The sequence below is a fragment of the Cupressus sempervirens genome, chromosome 3 (assembly GCF_028749045.1).
Source record: "Cupressus sempervirens isolate cs-2001-9-10 chromosome 3, ASM2874904v1, whole genome shotgun sequence".
In the NCBI taxonomy this organism is placed as follows: domain Eukaryota; kingdom Viridiplantae; phylum Streptophyta; class Pinopsida; order Cupressales; family Cupressaceae; genus Cupressus; species Cupressus sempervirens.
Window position 1 is genome coordinate 383,642,571 of NC_143120.1, and position 20,557 is coordinate 383,663,127.

General features: G+C 34.9%; 1 protein-coding gene across 1 annotated transcript in view; it reads left to right on the top strand.

The window, feature by feature from the left end:
• The window catches only part of LOC149566614 (putative serine protease EDA2), a 97,413-nt gene that overhangs the window by 46,253 nt on the left and 30,603 nt on the right, over positions 1-20,557 (top strand). The window contains exon 10 of the mRNA XM_089819911.1: positions 19,526-19,620. Within this exon, the coding sequence (XP_089676037.1) occupies positions 19,526-19,620 (95 nt within the window). The remainder of the gene's footprint in view (positions 1-19,525; positions 19,621-20,557) is intronic.

Sequence of the window (20,557 nt, forward strand, 5' to 3'; positions counted from 1 at the left end):
TGGTTCGGGGTGGTTAGTATATTGAAGATCTGAATATGCGTGTTTGTGATTTGATTAGAGGGATGTTGTAGTTGTTTCAGTTCAATTTTCAAAGGTTCGCATGGTGATTTGAGTGCGTTATGGGTTTCTGTTTTGGAATAGGCATTTCCAGTTGTTTAATGGTGACAATGTCACAATATTTGGTTCGATAGTGCTCTACATTGTAATATTTTGATATGTGAATCTATGTAGCGTGTTGGGACATTGATGTATCCTCAACTCAATATGTTCTTGATTTTGAGGCTTTGCAAGCTATTTATCTCGATTGATAGATGCTACTGATGGGGTTCTTGAGGTTTGGTTGATGATGCTAATGATTTCAAATATTTGAGCTGATTTTTGATGTTCTAGTGGTATTTAATGATGCTTGTAGATGTTTCTAGATTGTGCTCCTATTGTGTTTCTGGTTCACATTGATTGTGATGCTCACATTTGATGATTTCCAGTTGGCGAGTTCGTGTTCTTCATGCTCTTGGCCGACTTGGAGGTGAAGCGAGTTGGAAATGATTAAGGCTAATTCTTAGAGGTGTTTCATGTTTGAGGCATGTGATTTGCGACTGTGTTATGTGTTAGCCGACATTCATTGTTTCACATTGAATATTGTATCATGGATGTTTATAGTTTTGAAATTAGGTGATGAGGGTATAGCCAACCTTGCAAATCTTTTCAAGGTTGATGAATCATGTAAATGTAGTGATCTTGCAAATGTATGTGTATGAGCGAGCGAATTTGTGGATTAGTTAAGAGTGTGAATAAGGCAACGATGTGCAAATAAAGGTAGAGAACTAGTGTGGAGATTAAAGTTGTATGATGTAGTTAAATGAACTAATATGAGCATGTTGAAGATTTAAATGTATAGTTCATGACTTGTGGATTGTTGTCCATAATTGTTGTAGGGTAGTGAGCCTTCCCAAGGCAGTAAACTTGTATTTTCTTTTGAGTAGTGAGTTCTAAGTAGTGTGCTTGAATGCATGTGCATACCCATTGTATACTCCTAAGAGGGTATATCGCTTTTAACAAAGTACATCATCTTGTGGGTTCATGCTTACTATGGTTTTTCCCCTAACATGGTTTTCCATGCAAAAAATCTTGGTGTTATGTGTTCTTGATGTGGTATGGATTTGTGCTTCATTGCTTAGTTATCAAAGCTGAAGTTGAGGTTAATTTTTTGTTTAAGTTGAGTTTTGGACACAACTGAATCACCCCTCACCTTGGTTGTGTGCTGCCATATTTCCATCAATCAGTATTAGAGCTTAATTCCTCTTTCGGAAGCTTAATCACTTGAGGTGATTCAGGATGTCAACCTTTAAGAAGGATATCCGAGATTTGATGACACTAATTACTTTCTTTTGAAGGGTTTCGTAGAATGCCTTTTGTGATACATTGGAGAAGACTATTGGGAGATTATTGAGGAGCCATATGCCCCTCTTGCAAATCTTTCTATTGCTACCCCTGATGAGAAGAAAAAAGTTGAATCTAACATGCGAGCTAAGGAAGCATTGCTGAGTGCCTTAACTAATACTGAGATGGAAAATGTTATGGAATTAAAGATTGCACATGAGAGCTAGAAGAATTTGAAGACATTTTATGAAGGTGATACTTATGTGAAGCTTGCTAATCTATTGAGCCTAAAAGGAAGGCATGAGACATTGAGGATGAGCAAATGAGAACATTGCTTCTTACATGTAGAAGGTAAATGAACTAGTTTGTAGTATCAGATGTTTTGGCGGGCAGTTGGATGAATCAAAGATTGTTGCTAATGTGCTTAGATCTTTATCTTCTTCCTAAATACACTATTGCTGCTATCCAAGAAGTTAGGATTATGACAAATGAGACAAGAGACATGTTGATTGGTAAGCTTTCAACCTTTGAAATGAGTGAATTTGGTGATGCCCTTCTTAAAGGTGAGACTACATTCAATGCTTCAATTTCAAGGACAATGATAAATATGATCTGAGTGAAAGTTCTACAAGAGTATCTAGATATGCTAAGGAGATGCAAGAGATTAAAGAACAAGAGCACGAGCTTGAAAACCTTATAACCTTGGTTGCAAAGAGATTGCTAAAGGTTTTGGTATGGAAGAAAGTTGGTTGTTAAAACTTTTTCTTGCAATGATATTGGTCATTTTGGTTCAAGGTGTCTGAAGAGTTCGTAAACTCAAGCCTAGGAGATTCCAACCTAGATATTAGAAGAAATGTCACTATGCTACTGATGTTTTGACAGATGATGAGTCTGATAAAGGTGGTTAGAAGATGGTGAATGGGTATTCATTGCTATCAATGAAGAAGATGATCTTGAGTCTACAAGCTACATGAATGAGGAAAGAGCTTTAGTTGCACATGTTGAGGAGAACGCTGAGTGGGTGATAAGAGATAAGAGCAAATTTGTGAGTTTGAAAAGGTATGATGGTGATGTAGTCGGATTTGGTAATGAAATTTCTTGTTTTATCCGTAGCTAAGGATCCATTACTCTCGATGGTAAGAATTTTACCGAGGATGTCTTACATGTTGAAAGTCCATAGCATAATCCTGTGATTGTTGGACAGGTAGTTGACAAGGGTTATGATTTGCAATTCAAGAATGGTGAGTGTAAACTTTTGGGAAGTATAGTTGGTGAGATTGCATCAAGTACAAAAACTAAAGGTAATGTCTTTCATTAGAATAGTGTTGATAGAAGATGTTTGATTGCTCAAATTTATATTAGTTGGTTATGGTATAATGTAATGTCCCCACTATTAGGGTTAGTTTGGGACGAGTAATACTTGCAAAATAAATGTTAGAATTCAAACAATAATAAATCTAACCACACTATTCTACCCTCTATCTTAAACCCCAATCTAAAGGACGTCTCTAGATCGGGCTTCCTAGCTCATAGCTACCTCACTGTCTTCCTCGGATTGTACCCCTTGAGATTCTTCTTGGACGGGACATCCTCTATCCAAGGCCAATCACATATGCATATGTTGACATCATCAGAATATTCTAGCACATGCAAATTATCGATTGATTCCCGACCATGGTGGTCAAATGGAGACCTTAACATCTCGCATACCCCATGCTTCGAGTCTCATTAATTTCCATGGTGTCAGTCCCACAGACTAACACAATATTATCTATTTTATCTCTAGCCATTCATACAGGGTTACTCCTCTCTCACACTGGCACGCTAGCCATTTATACGAGGATCTCACTTTCTGCACTGGCACTATGAGGTTTAATTCATTGATAATTAGACACATAAAGAGTTGTATTTCTATCTTGCTACACAATAATTAATCCTTTATATTTAATAATATCAATTTATTAAATATCATTATTTAATCAAAATATAATTCTTATAGATTTCCATATTTATTTAAATACCTATCTCTAGCACATCCATCATATCAAAACTTAAGTAACATGTTCTTATATTCATAGATAAATTGAATAAATAAATATAAACTTATATAATCCTACCCATGACTAATATAAAAAGGAAATATTAAAATTTTATATTTATACCTCATTTTGTGTTGGCTCCTACAATTTCGGGACTTACATGCAAAATGTATGATATTTGATTTGTTTGTAATACCCAAGGTCTTCTTTCATTCTTTGCATAATAAAAATATCTTCACTCATTATTACACATGGTCAACAGTTGATTTATGGTTCCAATACAATATCTTTAATATGCCCACCGAGAATAGGTGTCTTAATGCTTTGAGTGTTATTTATTGATCTTTCTTTTAATGTCCTCTTTTTACCCCGATGCTATTGTAATTCTTGTTTTGCAGTTTATATAGATTGCTGACTGCCCTTGAGAAAGACATGACGTGTATGCCACGTCAAAGGGCAAAGGCCTGTTTAGTGAGTTTATGTCTCCTTAAATTCATGCTAAGGACCACTTAGTTTATTTTTAAGATGTGTATGGTGATCAGTATCGCCACTTAGGAAATTAATTATTTGTTTAGTTATAGTAATTCATAGTTTACAATTAGGGTAGTTTTATTGTTAAATTATATTTAAATATTTGGCTAGTGATGTTTAGCAAATAGACACATTTAATTTGTTTATGAATTATAATGTGTAATGGCTATTTATTTTATATCTAATTATTTATATCAAAGTATAACTCCTCTTAGAATATATATTGCCAATTATTTGTATATATTTGTTTTATTTGGTTCAGTAATCAATTAGCTATTACAACCAGGGATAACAATTACGATTAGAGGGGATATTACACATAAGAGGTCACGTCATGTGAATTTTGATAACATTATCAAGATAATGCTATTCAAGAATTGAGAGATCTTCCTAAGTTGTTGAAATCTACAAATGCTATGTGTATGGAATTTTGGATGGGTAAGTTAACTAGATCTACTTTCAAGAGCAAGACTTATTCTTCAAATGGATTGTTAGATCTAACGCATACTGATTTATACGGTCTTGATACAGATCTATGATAGGCGGATTACTATATTTGAGTCAAACCAGACCTGATATCATGAGTGTTGCATGTATTGTTGCTAGATTTGAAGCAGATCCTAAGGAATCTCATGTTGTTGACAGTATATTCAAATATTTTAAAGGAACACTTGACTATGGTTTATGGTATCCTAAAGATGATTTTTTTTGAGTGCATTTGTTGATGCCAATTGGACAGGTAATTGGATGACATAAAGAGTACTAGTGGTGGTGCTTTTCTCTTGGAAAAATGTTAGTTTCACAATTTAGAAAAAAGAAGAATTGTACTTTACAATCAACTGCAGTGATAGATTATGTATGTTTCTGCTGCAATCAATTGTACACAATGTAGCCCACAATCTACTTCATAATCATGGCAAATGATGTTGTAGAAGGTTGGGAGGGAAGAAGCAAAAGAAACTAGTCCAAATAAAAATAGAATGAGTTTTGTTGTATCCTATGTATTATATTCGTCTGCTGCTGCAAGTTTTTGCCAAACTATCAAGCAAGTAAAGCCAATGCATTTTTAGTAGAAATAGTCACCATGCAAAAGATTTAGCTAGTTTTTTGAAACTCGACAAGTACCAAGCTAAATTTTCAACTATTATTATAATCGCTTGGAACGTTGATCTTCTGGATTAACATATTTGAGGGCCAAGGACTAAGTTTCCTGTCTTGTTACTTGTTTGAGTTAGAGGGTTTGGTTTGCGGATGTAGTTAATTATTTTTGGCATCGTTTTCATTTTGGGGTTGTCTATACAAATTCATATAAAAATGATAAATACACACATATATTTGTAGTAGTAATTGAGTTTTAAATACACCAAACGTAGCATCGTATATTATATTGTAATATCTTCTTTTTGAGTTCTCTTGTAGTGCAGCTAGGAAGGTTAATGTTTTTGTCAGTGAAGAGGGTCTTAACTATTGTTGGGAGGTATGTATATTGCTAGTGAAGAAGGCTATTATATTTGTTAGGCTTTCACCCAAAGATAGTTGGGATATTGGGATGGGAGGGCTATCACAATGGGGGATTCTAATTGTTGCAAGGAGAGATGTAGTACATAAAAGAAATCCTCCCAAATATATGATTGGAGTGGGCAGCTAGGTCAATCTACTACTGTAGAATAGTAGGCCCCCTTGGAGTTGACTTTTAGTGTTCATGTCAGCCAATTCAGAGGAGTATTTTTATGTAGTCAGTGAGCTCAGATGGTTTAATGGAGTTTTATGACACTAATGTGATGGATATTGAACAAATTGCTAGTACTCAATGTTTATAGTGAGCGTCAGTTTGGACATTGACTTGGGTTGTTGGCAATATTACTATTTTGGGAAAGTTGGTTATTGCTTAATTGAAAATTTCTTGGCAACTAATGGCGTTTATAGATATTATTTTAAATAGCATTAAAATATTTAAATTAAAATAAATATTTAGCTTATGTTATTCAATTAAATAGTCACTAAATATTGGCACCTAGGGAGAATGCATTATTGAAGTAAAATTAAGGAGTTGCAAAACCCTAATTAGGGTGTCAGCCTTGGTGCTTTTAAAAAGAGACTTTGGAACTCATTTGAACATGTTTACGTTTATTATTTCTGATATTTTTCTTTGATGAAAAGAAAACCTTGCATAGTTTTTGAAGTATGGACTTTTTTTAACCCACTCCTCTTGAGGTCAAAATCCCTCTTGGAGAAGATTAGCTCCAGTACTGAAAGATCTACCATAGCTAATATTTGTTGGAGATATCAATCAAGTATTTCACAGTGCTTTCAGATTTGAGATTTCTGTGTGGTTTCTTTCAATGGCAATATTGCCGGCAGATCCAATGGCAACATTTGATTCATTGTTCTTATTGCGGATTTGTTCCTATTCCTATGTGTGTTTTTGCCTACTATGATATCTCCATCCTTAAACCAATAATATGAAAGTAATCAAGTATTTTTGGTGGTAAGGAGTGGCAGTCCTATAGCTATTAGAAGTTAGCAAAAGTAAATATTTAGACGTAGATGTACATAAGTCATTAGTAGAAGAATAAGGTATTCGGAAAGGCGTGAAGTCTTATGACTGAGATGATTTTCCTAGTTATATTAAGGAGGAATAAGGATTAGTCCAAGATGATGTTCACCTTTACAAGAAAGTTGGTAAGCAACAAGTCAATTGCACCAAGTATGGAGAGAAGATCCAATGGATAAAATAATCCTTATTATATGAGGGAACTACGAAGATCAAATGGGGATGCTATCATCTATGAAAGATGGAATGATGATTGCAAAGAAGTTGAAATCGGTCAGCTATCGACATGAAGTCAAGTATCAAATGTGAACCATAAGTATTCGGGGACTGTCGTGAATTCCATATTTGCTGATGGAGGGAATCCTTTAAGCATGTGTCTCAATCATGAGGACTCATGAATTACAATCTTATTGAAGACCATTGATTAGTAATCAGAAGTGAAAAGGATCTCTATTGATAATCAAGAAGATGAAGACTAATCAACGACAAGTTTAATTGTCAAGCATTGATGGAAATGATATAATGCTAAGGATAAAGATCATTATAAATCAAGGGTCAACCATTGCAGAGGACAATCAGCATAGCATCTCAGATTTAAGTCATCAACTAAAGCAGTAACCATAAGTTATCAACAACTGCAGATCAATCAAGCTATATTAATCTCTACCATGGGATGTAGGATGAAGACAAGTATCAGAATAACTACTGAGGATGAGAAGTCTAAATTGATCTGCATCATCACAGCAAGACATGGATTAATTGAGCGACTAAGGAAGAGAAACATCAACAGAGTAATGGGGCATTACTAATCATTGATGGCAATATCCCTTACAAGACAGCAACTATTATGATTATTGAATTAATGAGAAGGGAATAGGAAGTGGTAGCAGTCTGTATGTAACAGTGTTTCTGATGAAGTTACGGATGATCATTGACAGATACCATATGAAGGATACATACACAGATAATTAAGAGTGCCAGTTACTAATAAACATACGTATCCATTAATTCACTTTCATTATGAAGAGATATTAATTAATGAAAGGGTTCAATTTAAGACTAATTGATTTCTTAATGGAAGATGCAATTAGGATACAGGTCTAATCAATATACATAAGTATAAGGAAGTGGTGCAATTAGTAATTATTATGAAGGGAGGCAATTGTAAAGAGACATGAGTCATGTCCTATACTGCATGACTTCTCATTTCAAACACAAAGAATAAGATGGCATTCACAATCTCTCAAACAACATTTATCATCAATTTGGAACCTTATCTCTTCTTTATCCCTTAGTGGATCTTCTCTATTGAGCAATTGCTGATTTGGCATTAACGGTTGCATACTTGCACCTTGTTTCAAGAAATAATCTATTATATCAGACATTGTAGAACATCCAGAATTGCATGAGCATATTGGCATATTAGACACAGCAATTATTGCTATAAGGAATGAGTGAAATTGATTGCATGAATCAAAAGATTGTACAACAAACAGCAATTCAATTGCTACAAGCTATAAGTGATTATAAAACCATATCATAACATATCTCCCATTGTTGAATCAGAGAAAGCTATCAAGATCATCTTGTATATTCAATCGGTCATGTCAGATACAACAGTGGTCATTGTACTAATTGCAAGTATTTAAACTCAATTCACTTGACATAGTTCTAATTATTCAATCTGAAGTATCAGTAACATTGATAAAAAACAATAGATCTATAAGAAAATAACATTGCCATTATCTATTACATATGTTGTATGCTAAGTCACAAGATACGTCGAATTTCATCCATGAAATTCGAATTTCAGCAAATTTTTACCCATTCCGAACTTCATCCAAATTTTATGTATTTAATGTAATATTTTTTTGTTTTAAAATAATATTGAGTTATTTATTTTAAATATTTAGTAATGCTGAACTATTTTGACAATGTTGCGGATATATTACTTATATTTACAAACAAATAAATTTATATAAGGATATATTTAATGACAATATTTTTTTCAAATTTTTCCTCTTGCTGAATTTCATCCGAATTTTATGATCAACGAACTTGAATTCAATTCCAACCTTGTGACTGAAGTTGTAAGTAATCCACACATCTTAATTCATAGCAGGAATAGAGAATTTGTGGTAATTTTTCCAAATTCTTTAAAAGTGGACATTACACTATGCCTTGGCATGAGATTATTAGTTCATCTGGGCATGGGTATATCAACTTTATTTGATGTGGTTTTAAAAAAGAAATGTTGGTTGTGCTGAAATATCGAATCATGGACTTGAATGGTAATATACTTTAGCATAGAGTTTATTATATTCTTGGGTAAGGTGAAGTGGGATATGGAGTGTGTAGGTGTTTTCTGAGCAGTCAAGCTCTAATAAGACAAAACAGATTCCCCATGTAGATCTTGTTGGATGGCGCTAAAAGATTGAGAGAGGAATGAGGCAGTAAATATAAAAGAAGAAATCACAGGCTTCCTTAGTCTTTGTGAATTTGTTGTCATTTGCGAACATTTTCCTACTCTTGTGGCATAAGGGATATTGGCCTCTGGACCCACAGCTTTTCAAGTTTATCTTTATTTGAAGTTTTAAGCTCCTAGGAGCCTACATGCCCCTTGAAAAAAACAGAAAACAAGCTAGGGACTGCTTCTTTGTCCTCTGACGAATTTGAGGGAAGACATGAGAAGAATATGACAAAAGTTAGGCACTGAACCACTGAAGATAATTTAGAGGCATTTAATATCAATCTTGGGTTAATTATTCTTATACAGCAAGTCATAGTTTTTCAAAAGCGAAAATTTATGGAATTTTTGAAAGAGCAGAAACTAGTTTTCATCAGGTCAAACCAAGCTCGGTTGGCAGGTCGACTTGCTAGGAGAGTGGAGTTGGACTCTACTGGATGATACTAGCAAGTATGAACCTCCTTAGCTAGGTCACGCCCTTGTAGACAGATGTCTATTCTGCTTTCAATTTCCTTTTGGGACATTAGGCAACAAAAGATAACTGTAGGTGCTTCCTGCTGAGAAAAAATGGGTGTTTGAATGATGTTCTACAGCTTTTGTGATGATTCTAATTGGTACATGGAAAGGTTACAACTAGCTGGTTTCATATTTGACTTCTGTGAATACGTTTAAGATTTTTCCAGCTGTTTGAGGGTTATGGTGAGGTCAACATAAAATTTACTCCCTTCTATGTCTGAAGATTAACGGCAATAATCAAGAAGATTGTAATCTGATTTTGATAGCATAAATTGGACTGTCATTCAGGTTTATGCAGTTCCATATTGTAACTCATTGAATCTGTGTGAATGCTAATTGTATCCTGTCAAAAGGTAAACTTGCAAGTGGAATTGAACACCAATCCTGTAACTGTATAAACCTACAATTAAACTATCCTACACAGAAAGTATGTAAACTGTTTAACAGTGTTAAAGTAAATTGCAAAAAAATTACCACCAACAAGGGCAGAATCTTAATATATGCTAAACATATCCAACATAGAAATAAAAAATATTACAATGTCAATTAGCCAAACTGGAATGTTATGATATATATTAAAATCTAAAAAAATTATAATGTCTATTGTCAACGTTCAGCCATCATTGATTAAAAATCATCATATAGGTTTTCAAATTATTGTCACTGTCTATATTAGAGGATATAGGTTCTCGTAAATTAGAATCATACATTAGATATTTAGAACCATAAATTAGAACTGCAAGCCACTAACAGTAATACTGGCACTAGCACTAGCAGTCTCATGCTTGCAAGTTGGCTTATCTGCAGCATCAAGTCCAACAAATTGGGACATGGAAACATCCAAGTCAATATTCCCTACCTCAATTGCCCACGTCCTTGTGCTCCATTACTTGTAGTCACTTTTGTGATGTCCCTGATGTCATAAAATAATCTCATTTAATAATCTTTGTATGTCTGGCCCCAAAATTGAATTTATTATCTCTTGGGCGTTTTTAAATTTTATTGTCATAGTTTGTTGGCGGTGTCGTCACTTTTTGTAATCCTTCGGAAAGTTTCCCCAAAGCCATATATAAGGCCAAATTAGTTGTTGTAGCTATGTGAGTTTGATATTTTATCTGTATGTGCGAAGTTCCACTTGGAGTTCAGTTTTCTGCCATTTTGGAGGTGAAAGAGCCTCCCTACTTGGCACCTGTAGTTTTAGTGTGAGTAACTCACCTTATTCTTCTTTTTGTTTGAAAGTATTGTATTGCAGATCCATTTGCCATAATCTGAAGTGCTATCATTATTACGAATTTTCTCTTGCACATGCATTCTAGTTAATTCTGTGGTGTTGATCTTCTTGTTTGCTGGCACTGGCTTCATTGGCATTATCAAGTGGAATTCCATTAAATTAACATACAAGTTTTCTTGATTCGATTTTGTGTGTATTTTTTTGCATCAATGTTTCGGATCACACTCCGTGATCCATCATCAAGATGAATGAGAGCAATAGATGTAACAGAAAAAATGAGTAGTAGATGTGGACTAACTAAAGAGATAAAGGGAAAGCGGCAGGCACAAGGAATGAGAAGAAATAAAAAACCCTGCAAAAATAAGAATAAAAAAACCAAATGATAGCCAAATACACAATAAAGAGAGAAATTAAAAATAACTAATAAATAAAAAAGAAGAAAAGAAAACTAGCAAGGACAAAAGACATTAAAATCACCAATAAAGAAAGAAAGTCATCACACCAATAAGAGAAAATAATTTAAAAACCAAATGGTGAAACAAAGCGCTAATGACAACATAAAAACTAATTAGGTCTTTATGTTGTTACTAGAAGCGACTCTCTCTCTCTCTCTCTCTCTCTCTCCATATATATATATATATATATAAATATAAGAATAGAATAATACAAAGATAAATAAGTGAAAATGATAGACTGCAAAAACATACAAAATAAAAGGAGACAAAAATATAAGCAAAAACAAAAAAAATGTACAAACCATAAAGGAACAAAGAAATATATATATATATATATATCTAACTCTGTGTGTATGTATAATATTATATAATATGTGTGTGTGTGTGTTATATTATATAATATTTATACATGTGTGTGTGTATGTGTGTATATATATGTACACATTTATATATCTTAATATTAATAAATATATATATTATATCGATTATATGCATTATGTATATGTATATATATCTATTATCTATACATACATACCTATGTATGTATGTATAGATAATAGATATATATAATATGCATAATGCATATAATTGATATTATATATATTAATATTAATATATATAAATCTATAAATATATACATACACACACACACACACACACTCATTTATATATATTATATAATATTATACACACACACACACACACATATATTTATATATCTTTGTTCCTTTATGGTTTGTATATGCCTGTTACATAACATTATCACTCAAGCAGTAAAAAGGACCAAACAAGTAAGAGGACCCAAACCAAAAGGTCCAAAAAATGAACGAAGCAAAAGACACGCGGAGCAAAACCTATCAAAAGACTTGCAAGAGCCTAACAGGGAGTGTGATACGAAACGTTGATGCAAAAAATAAAACACACAATCGAACCCAGAAAACTTGTATCTTAATAATAATGGATTGTGGAAATCTAATATCTTTGATTCCATTAAATTGTCAGAGTCTATAGAGATCATACATCGAAGGGAAGTCATTGGCATTGAATATATTATTTGTTGCATGGAGCAACAACCTTATGGTGTTTTTCATATGTGGTGAAGGTATTATTGTTTGTACGGTTCTTAGGAGGTGATCGGGTATACCTTAGAATACTGGAGGGAGATAATCTATTGTACGGACCAAGTACTAACTATACGCAAGTGTTCTCGGAGATTTTTTTTTTGGACTATATGGTCATTGAACCATGCATAGCACGTGGTTGACATTACTATAAAATGGCATATATCTGGTATTGCTTTACGAAACTACTCACATGGTTTCTATGTGCAGGGGTGTGTGGACATTTGGCTGTCAGGATCATTGTGGAGGTATTGATGTTGGTGATTATGCCAACTTGACAAGTAGTGGATGTAGGTGTACTCCAAAAGGAAGTACTCTTCTTTTGGTAGAATGGGGTGCAACAAAAGTCATGGCATTGTTAAGGGAGCTGACCAACAACCAAGTGCAATTCAACGACATTATGGTCAGAGGAGAAGAATGACAATGACTCATAGAAGAAATGTTTTAAAGGTTCTTGGAAGGGAAGACGAATGGAGAACAAAATGGGCACGGTGATAGTTCTATGACAAGTTGAGCAAACCCTCAACTTTCACGCTCTCGACCATTGATGGGCATGTTTGTGCCGAGGATTGACGAACCTCGCAAAGAGTAAGAGCACATTCGAGGAAATGCAAGATCGGGTAAGGCAAGACTGGAGGAACGAGGACTTCAAAGATTATGTTGATTTGCGAATAAGATATTCAAGAGGCAATAATCGTGGCCACTACAATGTTGACCTCGAACGGAAGATAGGAAAGGTAAATGTGTCATCCTTTGATTGATCTGGATCAATCTCTGCGTGGGCATGGGCACAGAAGGTAGACACATATTTCTAGCTTACTCTGATACTGAAGGATGAGGCAATCGAATTTGCAGTGCATCACTTGGAAGGGATCGCTCATGAATGGTGGCATCATGAAATGGTTACCCTCGACGATGATCAAATAACCTTGTATGCTGAATTCATAGAGGCTGATAGACCACCAAAATAGGAAAGATCTATAACTTAAAATTAAGGAGTTGGTGGAGCTGAAGTTGGCAGTTGTATCACCGAATTCTAGAGACTCTTTGTACTAGTAACAAATATCTTGGAGAGACGATTGATTGTGTTGTTCATGGATGGGATGATGGAACATTTGAAAGGTTGGGTGAAAGGATTCAACTCTGTCATGCTCACTAAGGCATGTGACATGAAAATGCCCTCTTTTCCTTTAGGAGTTATTCACACCCTAAGCCATCCCGTGCTCCTAAGGAGAAAGACAAAAAACCCCCTCTAAAGAAGCCAGCATTGGATGGGGCCACCAAAGAGGTGCTTAGGAGGAGGAATCTTTGTTTTAATTGTAAGGAATCGAGGGAACTAGGACATTGATGCTTTAGGCAAAGGAAAAATCCATTACATTGAGGTGATATCTGATGGCCAGGAGCATGGGGTACTTGGAGCATGGGGTACTTGAAACTGAAGAAGATGGTCAAGAAGCTTCTAAGGAGGTTAATGTAAACCGTGCAGAGAGGATTTCCATGTTGGTACAACGGGGAGGCACCATTGCAACACCTGTTGGTACTATAAGGTGCACTATATTCCTAATATGGGGTATACTCCAAGGATGGCGGCTTGTGATCATGCTCGATAGTGGGGCTACACTCAACTTCATCAACTCATCTGTCATGAAACGAAGGGGTTTGCGTATTGAGGCACACAAAGGGTTCAAAGTCAAGGTGGCTAGAGAAAATCTCTTGTCATATACCCATTTGGTTCCGCACTTGAGCATCATCATGTGGAGGCACATGATTACAAGTGACTTCTTTATTGTAGATTTGCATGATATGAAAGTCATATCGTGCATCTAGTGGATGGAGACTCTTGATGAGTATACACAGAGCTTCAAGAGGATGGAGTTCTCCTTCGAAGTGGATGGGAAAAGGTTATTGTTGAGGGGAATGCAATTTGGCGGTTTGAAGGAAATCTCGACACAACAAATGGAGACAATCTTCAGACTTGATGATGTTGTCTAGGCAATACACTGCTTGGTCTCAACAAAACCTATGCAAGGGCAACAAACATACTACCAGGATGAGAAGCTTTAGGCAGTGTTGGATAAGCATAGCACGGTCTTTGCTGACATCCCACCTAGAATAACTCCACATTGTGGCTTTGAGAACATTATCGAGTTGAAAGAAGGAGCCAAGCTTGTCATCACCACACCCTATTACCATCCTATCAGGTACACCAGGAGAAAATTCAAGCCATTCTAGATTGGCTGCCTTCAAAAACTCTCTCGAAGTTGCACGGATTTTTTGGATTGTATAGTTATTACAGAAGGTTTGTGAAAAGATTTTCACAGCTCAGTGCTCTGTTGATAGATCTAACAAAGGGGTCTTTCCATTGGGATGAGCAACGCAACATACCTTTGACAAGATAAAGGAAGTCACGAGTTCTTGTCCAATTTTGACATTACCAGACTTTACAATGCCCTTTTCCTGGAGTGCAACACATCAGCAGAAGGCATTGGGGTAGTGTTAATGTAGAACTATCATCTGATTGCGTTTGAGAGCCCAAAGCTCTCAGGAACAAAATAATTGTACTCCATCTACAACATAGAGATGCTCACCATCATGCACACACTAACAAAGTTTTTATAGTATTTTGATAGAGAAAAGTTTGTCGTGGAGACAACCCACAATAGTCTAAGATATTGCTTGGAGGAACGACAGCGAAAATGAGTGAGCAAAATCCAAGCATTTGTTTTTGATATAGAGTATGTGAAGGGTAAAAATAATTTGGTGGTTGATGCCTTGTCAAGAAGACTTGTCATATGTTTTCTACCCCAAATTTTGACTGATTGGTAGACACATTTGTTGGTTGAACACTCCAAGAATACATTCACATACTAGCTAATGGATGATCAAGTGTAGGATGACAAATACAAGGTGGCTGACGACATCATTTACTACGAGGGAAAAATCTATTTAGTACTTGAGTACAAGGTGAAGGAAAGGATTCTAAAAGACATTCACGACTCACCCTTGGATTGGCACTTGAGATACCTATAGACCTGCATACGAATCTGAGAAATTTTTTCTTGGAAGGGCCTTAAAAATGACATTTTGCAGTACGTTTGGGAATGTTCCACTTGCCAGTAGAACAAATTCGAGCACACCTTACTTACAAGGTTGTTACAACTGTTGCCAATCCTTGACCAGAAGTGGGATAACATCTCAATGGGACCACATGTCTATACGTACGACACCCTTCAAAGTGTTGTATGGTTATGAACCTTTGTAATTCATGGATTTAACATTTGGTGACAATAGGCAAATGAGGGCCAAAGATGGCTACATGGGAGTTTGGATATCCTGAGATCTCTTAAGGATAACCTGTAGAGGGCTCGAAACTAGTAGAAGATGTACGTCAATCAACACTAGATTGAGAAGAGTTTTGAGGTTAGTGATCAAGTTTACCTTTGGCTACAACCATACAAGCAATCTTCCCTAATGTGTGGTAAGGAGAAGTTGAAGCTATACTTCTTTGAACCCTATAGATGCTTCGATGGGTGGGAAAAGTTGCCTATGAGTTGGAACTTCCAGAGGGGAGTCAAATTCACAATTTTTTTGTTTCGTGCCTCAAGAAGGCCGTTGGGCAATGTGTCATAGTCTTGAAGGAATTGCCACCCATTGACAAAGAGGGGAAGCTAATTTTGGAACCGGCTGAGATCATTGATGTTAAAGAAAATAAGCTGAGATCACACATAGTTAAGGAATTCCTTGTGCAATGGAAGGATCGAGGATGTCATCAAGGAAGGCAAGCAAATTGTGGAGTATCCAAGTCTGTAATTGTTTGAGGGTAAACAATTATCGGGTTGGGAGGATTGTGATGTCCTTGATGTCATTAGATAATTTAATTTAATACTTTTGTATGTACGGCCCCAAAATTTATTTATTATCTCTTAGGCCCTTTTTATTTTTTATTGTTAGTAGTGTGTTAGTCATGCTAGCACTTTTTGTATTCCTTTGGGAAGTTTCCCTAAAGTTAGCTTTTTGTTGTTGTAGGTATGTGGAAAGATCCTCCCTACTTGACACCTGCAATTTCGATGGGAAAACTCCTCTCCCTATTTTGATTTTGGTTTGAAAGTATTGTATTATAGATCCAATTGACATATTCTAAAGTGCTATTTTTATTACAATTTTTCTCTTGCACGTGCATTCTAGTTAATTCTATGATGTTGATCGTTTCTCCTGGCACTAGCTTCATTGGTGTTATTAAGTGGAATTCCAATAATTTGTCCGAGTCTATAAAAATTCATACATTGGAGGGAAGACATTCGTGGAAAATATATGAACTGCCGTATGAAGGTTTTCCATTTGCTATACAAAATAGTAATCATACAGTGTCTATCGTACGTGGTGAAGGCATTACTGTTCGTATGGTGTTAACAGTGTAAGGAGGTGATTAGGTATATCGTACACTACTGGAGGGAGATAATCTATTGTACATACCAAGTCCCACCCATACAATAGCGTGCTCAGTGCTTTGTTTGTACCATATGGTTATTGAACCATACACAACACATAGTTGACATTGTCATATAAAGGGGGTATATCTATTTTTCCCATAAACAACTACTCACAAGGTTTCGCCATATGGTGATGTGTGGGCATTTGGCCATCGGGATCATTACAACTTTGATTGTAAGGAGACATAGGGTTGAATGCACATACACCAAGTTCTTTGCCTTTTTTGAGTGTAGTCGATTGTTCTTTACCAAGTGGATGAAGAAATATGTGCCCTAAATTCTCTTAGATGGAGATGAATCGACAACCTATCAAGAAAAAACTAAGAATTTAAGAGTTGAGAAATGTAAAAAATCAATTTATGAAATTAAAATATAAATAGAACTAAAATAAAATAATTATTTATAGTACTTGCGATAGATTTTGAGTACAAGAGGTTGTAGGTGTGTGAATGATTGGGAATGGACGCATTATTGACCATGACCACTAGCCTTATACTTGTATTAATGAGCATCAAGTCTCTTGAGCATGAAAATTCATAAAATTAATGCTCGTTTCATCTCCCATGCTAGGATCAATGAAGAGTCTATGAAGTGACTTTGACATCTCTATATGGGACATTTCTTGTTGACACAAAAAAAATCTTTGGATGATAATATTGGGGCTCATTGTGAAGGCAAGAAAATGTAGTAGAGTGGTCATTTTGTTCATCTCTCTTTAGTTTGTTTGTCTACTATGAAGAAGGTTTATAAGGGTCCTTGTCTTTTGCATTTGTGATTGGCTTCATTGTCTCAATTACTAAGTCAATGCCATTACATATCTAACTCAAACAAGGCCTATCTATGTCGGTATAGAAAATCATATGGGATCAATGAAAATGAGTAGATATTGCACATGATTTCACCAAAGGTTATCTAGGATCATTTGTTTAACCCTTTCTTCCTTTGTAGTGCTAAATTGCTTTCAGATGGGGTTGATGGCCATGTTAGAAATGCTCTACTAACCTTCTCAAGTTGCCTTAACACAATGTGTTTGGATTCAAATTAGGTCTTACTAACCTTTTTGAAAATTTGAAAACTGGGGCCTGCTGAAGGAAAGGGTTGGTGGAGTTGAATGTTCCATTATTCACCAATTATGGCCCAAATGGGGTCGAAATTTTGCTTCGTTTCACTTATAATGTTCAATGTGGCCTTTTATCCCAATCCTTGGCCCTGTAAATGTAACCCATCTACTTTTAATCTTTATTCACAAAGTACAAAATTTGACTCAAGGCTCCAGTACTTATAAATAGAATTGTAATTAAAAGTAATAACTTATATAAAATGAAGTTGAACAATATATTGTAATTAAACTTAAAAAAGCTGACATGAAAGGGCATAATTTAACTTAAATTAAATTATGAAGTTACCTTGATTTCTCCAACTTTATTTGCAAAGACATTATATAAAGTTATCTTTGTAACCCTCTATTTATTTGCGTACCTTGAGTAAGAAGAATCCACTCGTTGGTGCACAAACATTTGTTTTAGTTATGCCAGCATGCTACAAATGTGAAATTAGTTTGAAACTGTGTCACTCTCCCTGGAACAATTCTTTCTGATCTCTCATCTGGTTCTACACCCAAGGGTGATTGTAGCTGTATTTATGGTCTTCTCGTGGGGACTTAATTCGAACAAGTTTATTGATGTAATTTAAGAGAAGATTGAGGAAATAAGAAACTTAAGGGATTTCTCCCCTCAAATAGTCTCCTTATCACCACATATGCTGCCGCAGTTCTTGTTACAACTTGAACAACATTTTCTATCCCCAATTATATCACAATTTCCTCCAACGTTTTACTCATCTTTTTTGTTCTTATTTACTTTCTTTGAGGTGTGTATAGACCTCAAGACCACCATCTCACCATATGAATACATTAGAAAGTTGACAACCGTGATTCCTTCCATTTGTCCATCCATTGGATAATATGATTCATCTGTACTTGTGCCATTGACTCCTTTCTCTTTCATAATTATTTTTACATTTGTTATTGCTTTGTAGATCATTAAACCAATTATGTTATGCGGAGAAAGCATCTTGTACTCTTTCTCTGCACCCAACATTTATCAATTGTGAGAAAAAAGTGTATTCAAATGGTAGAACATTAATGCAAATCTTCTAAACAATTGGTGTTTATGGTGATAACTTCTTTGAATTGAAAAAAAATCCAGTAATTCATCATCTAATTAGTACTTTTTTCAATTTTGATGTACTATAGACTTTGAGATGTGTATAAGAATATTATTTAAACATGATTTGATTTTCTAGTTTATATAAAAGAGATAGGATGGGTTGATGGCTTTCAGGCCCTTTATTTTCTGCTTGATTCTATCGAAGTAATATTGGCATTTTATTCCTAAAACTAAAATCCATTTAGAACATTTTCTGGTACACAAGCACATTAAATAATAACAATAGTGTTTTATCTCAATCAAAACATAGTGAAAACAATTTTTACAATCTACTATGTTAAATGACCATAGACACAACTGGGTGGGATCATTTTGAGGTCCACTGTATTGGGCCCGTACAAATTGAAATATTGTTCAGATTTGAGACCCACATTTCAATCAAGCAAAGGTTCATAATAGTCTTTAGGTATCATATTTTGTCTGATACATTTGTTGATACATATCTTATAAATTATAATGATTCATTAGTAATAATCTGGATTATTGAACGTGTTAATATTTTTTTGGATTTAGGTACCATTTGGATCTCTGCAAAAATGTATTTGGTGAAGGCATATATCCTGAAGTAGATATAACTAATTTATATTATGGAGGCACAGACATTGCAGGTAAGCTCATCAATTTCCTAATTAATATGTCATTTCTTATTTGGTTATTTCTGTATGATTGGACTTTAAATTACAGATGGCTATATGTAGGTAGTAGACAAAATATGAATTGAACTGAAGAGGTAAGGCATGTCATCTTCAAAGAGTTCTGACAATCCAGTCTTCAACTTGAAGCCTAAATCATATAGGAAAGCAATATGAATATATCCCAAGTTGGGCAAAAAGAAGATGAACTCAGAAACTTTTGTTGGGTTATTTGTTTATCTCTAACTTATAGATCAGCGTTGTTGGATATTTGTGTGAAATATTTCAAATCATTTGTACACATTCTTGTTGGTTGTTTTCATGAGAAAGTTAGACTAATAGAAAGCATGTGTGATCACAGAATAGTGATCATCATTGGTAATGGCATGGTATGCAGGTTGAAATATGGTACTCTATTTTGATAGTAATGCACCAATCTTGATACATATCAAATTGCATGTATTATGGTATCAAGCAAGCCTTTGCTTTAATCATTGAGTGGCAACTACACATTGGCCATTTAATATTGTCAAGGCCAAAGTAAAAGGAAGAAAGTTATATGAATGTTAATGGGTGGCCAAACATGGAGAATGCTGCCAGATATCATTTTGTGCACAATATTTATTCACATTTGGCTAGATGCTTAACTTGAGATGGATTGTATAGTGTAATTCAGAAGTAACCATTCAACAATATGGCATAATTAAAACAAGTACTATAACATCAATGCACAAAACACATACCATGGTAAATGGTAGAATGACATATATATTCATAGCATAATAGTCTCCAACATTAACCCCCATGAATTGTCCCGAACTCCATACAAATAGTGTTTGACAGTTTGTTATGACTACTAAATGTTGATAACTGACATCATTTTGAGATAAATAGTTTATAACATCTCGTTTAA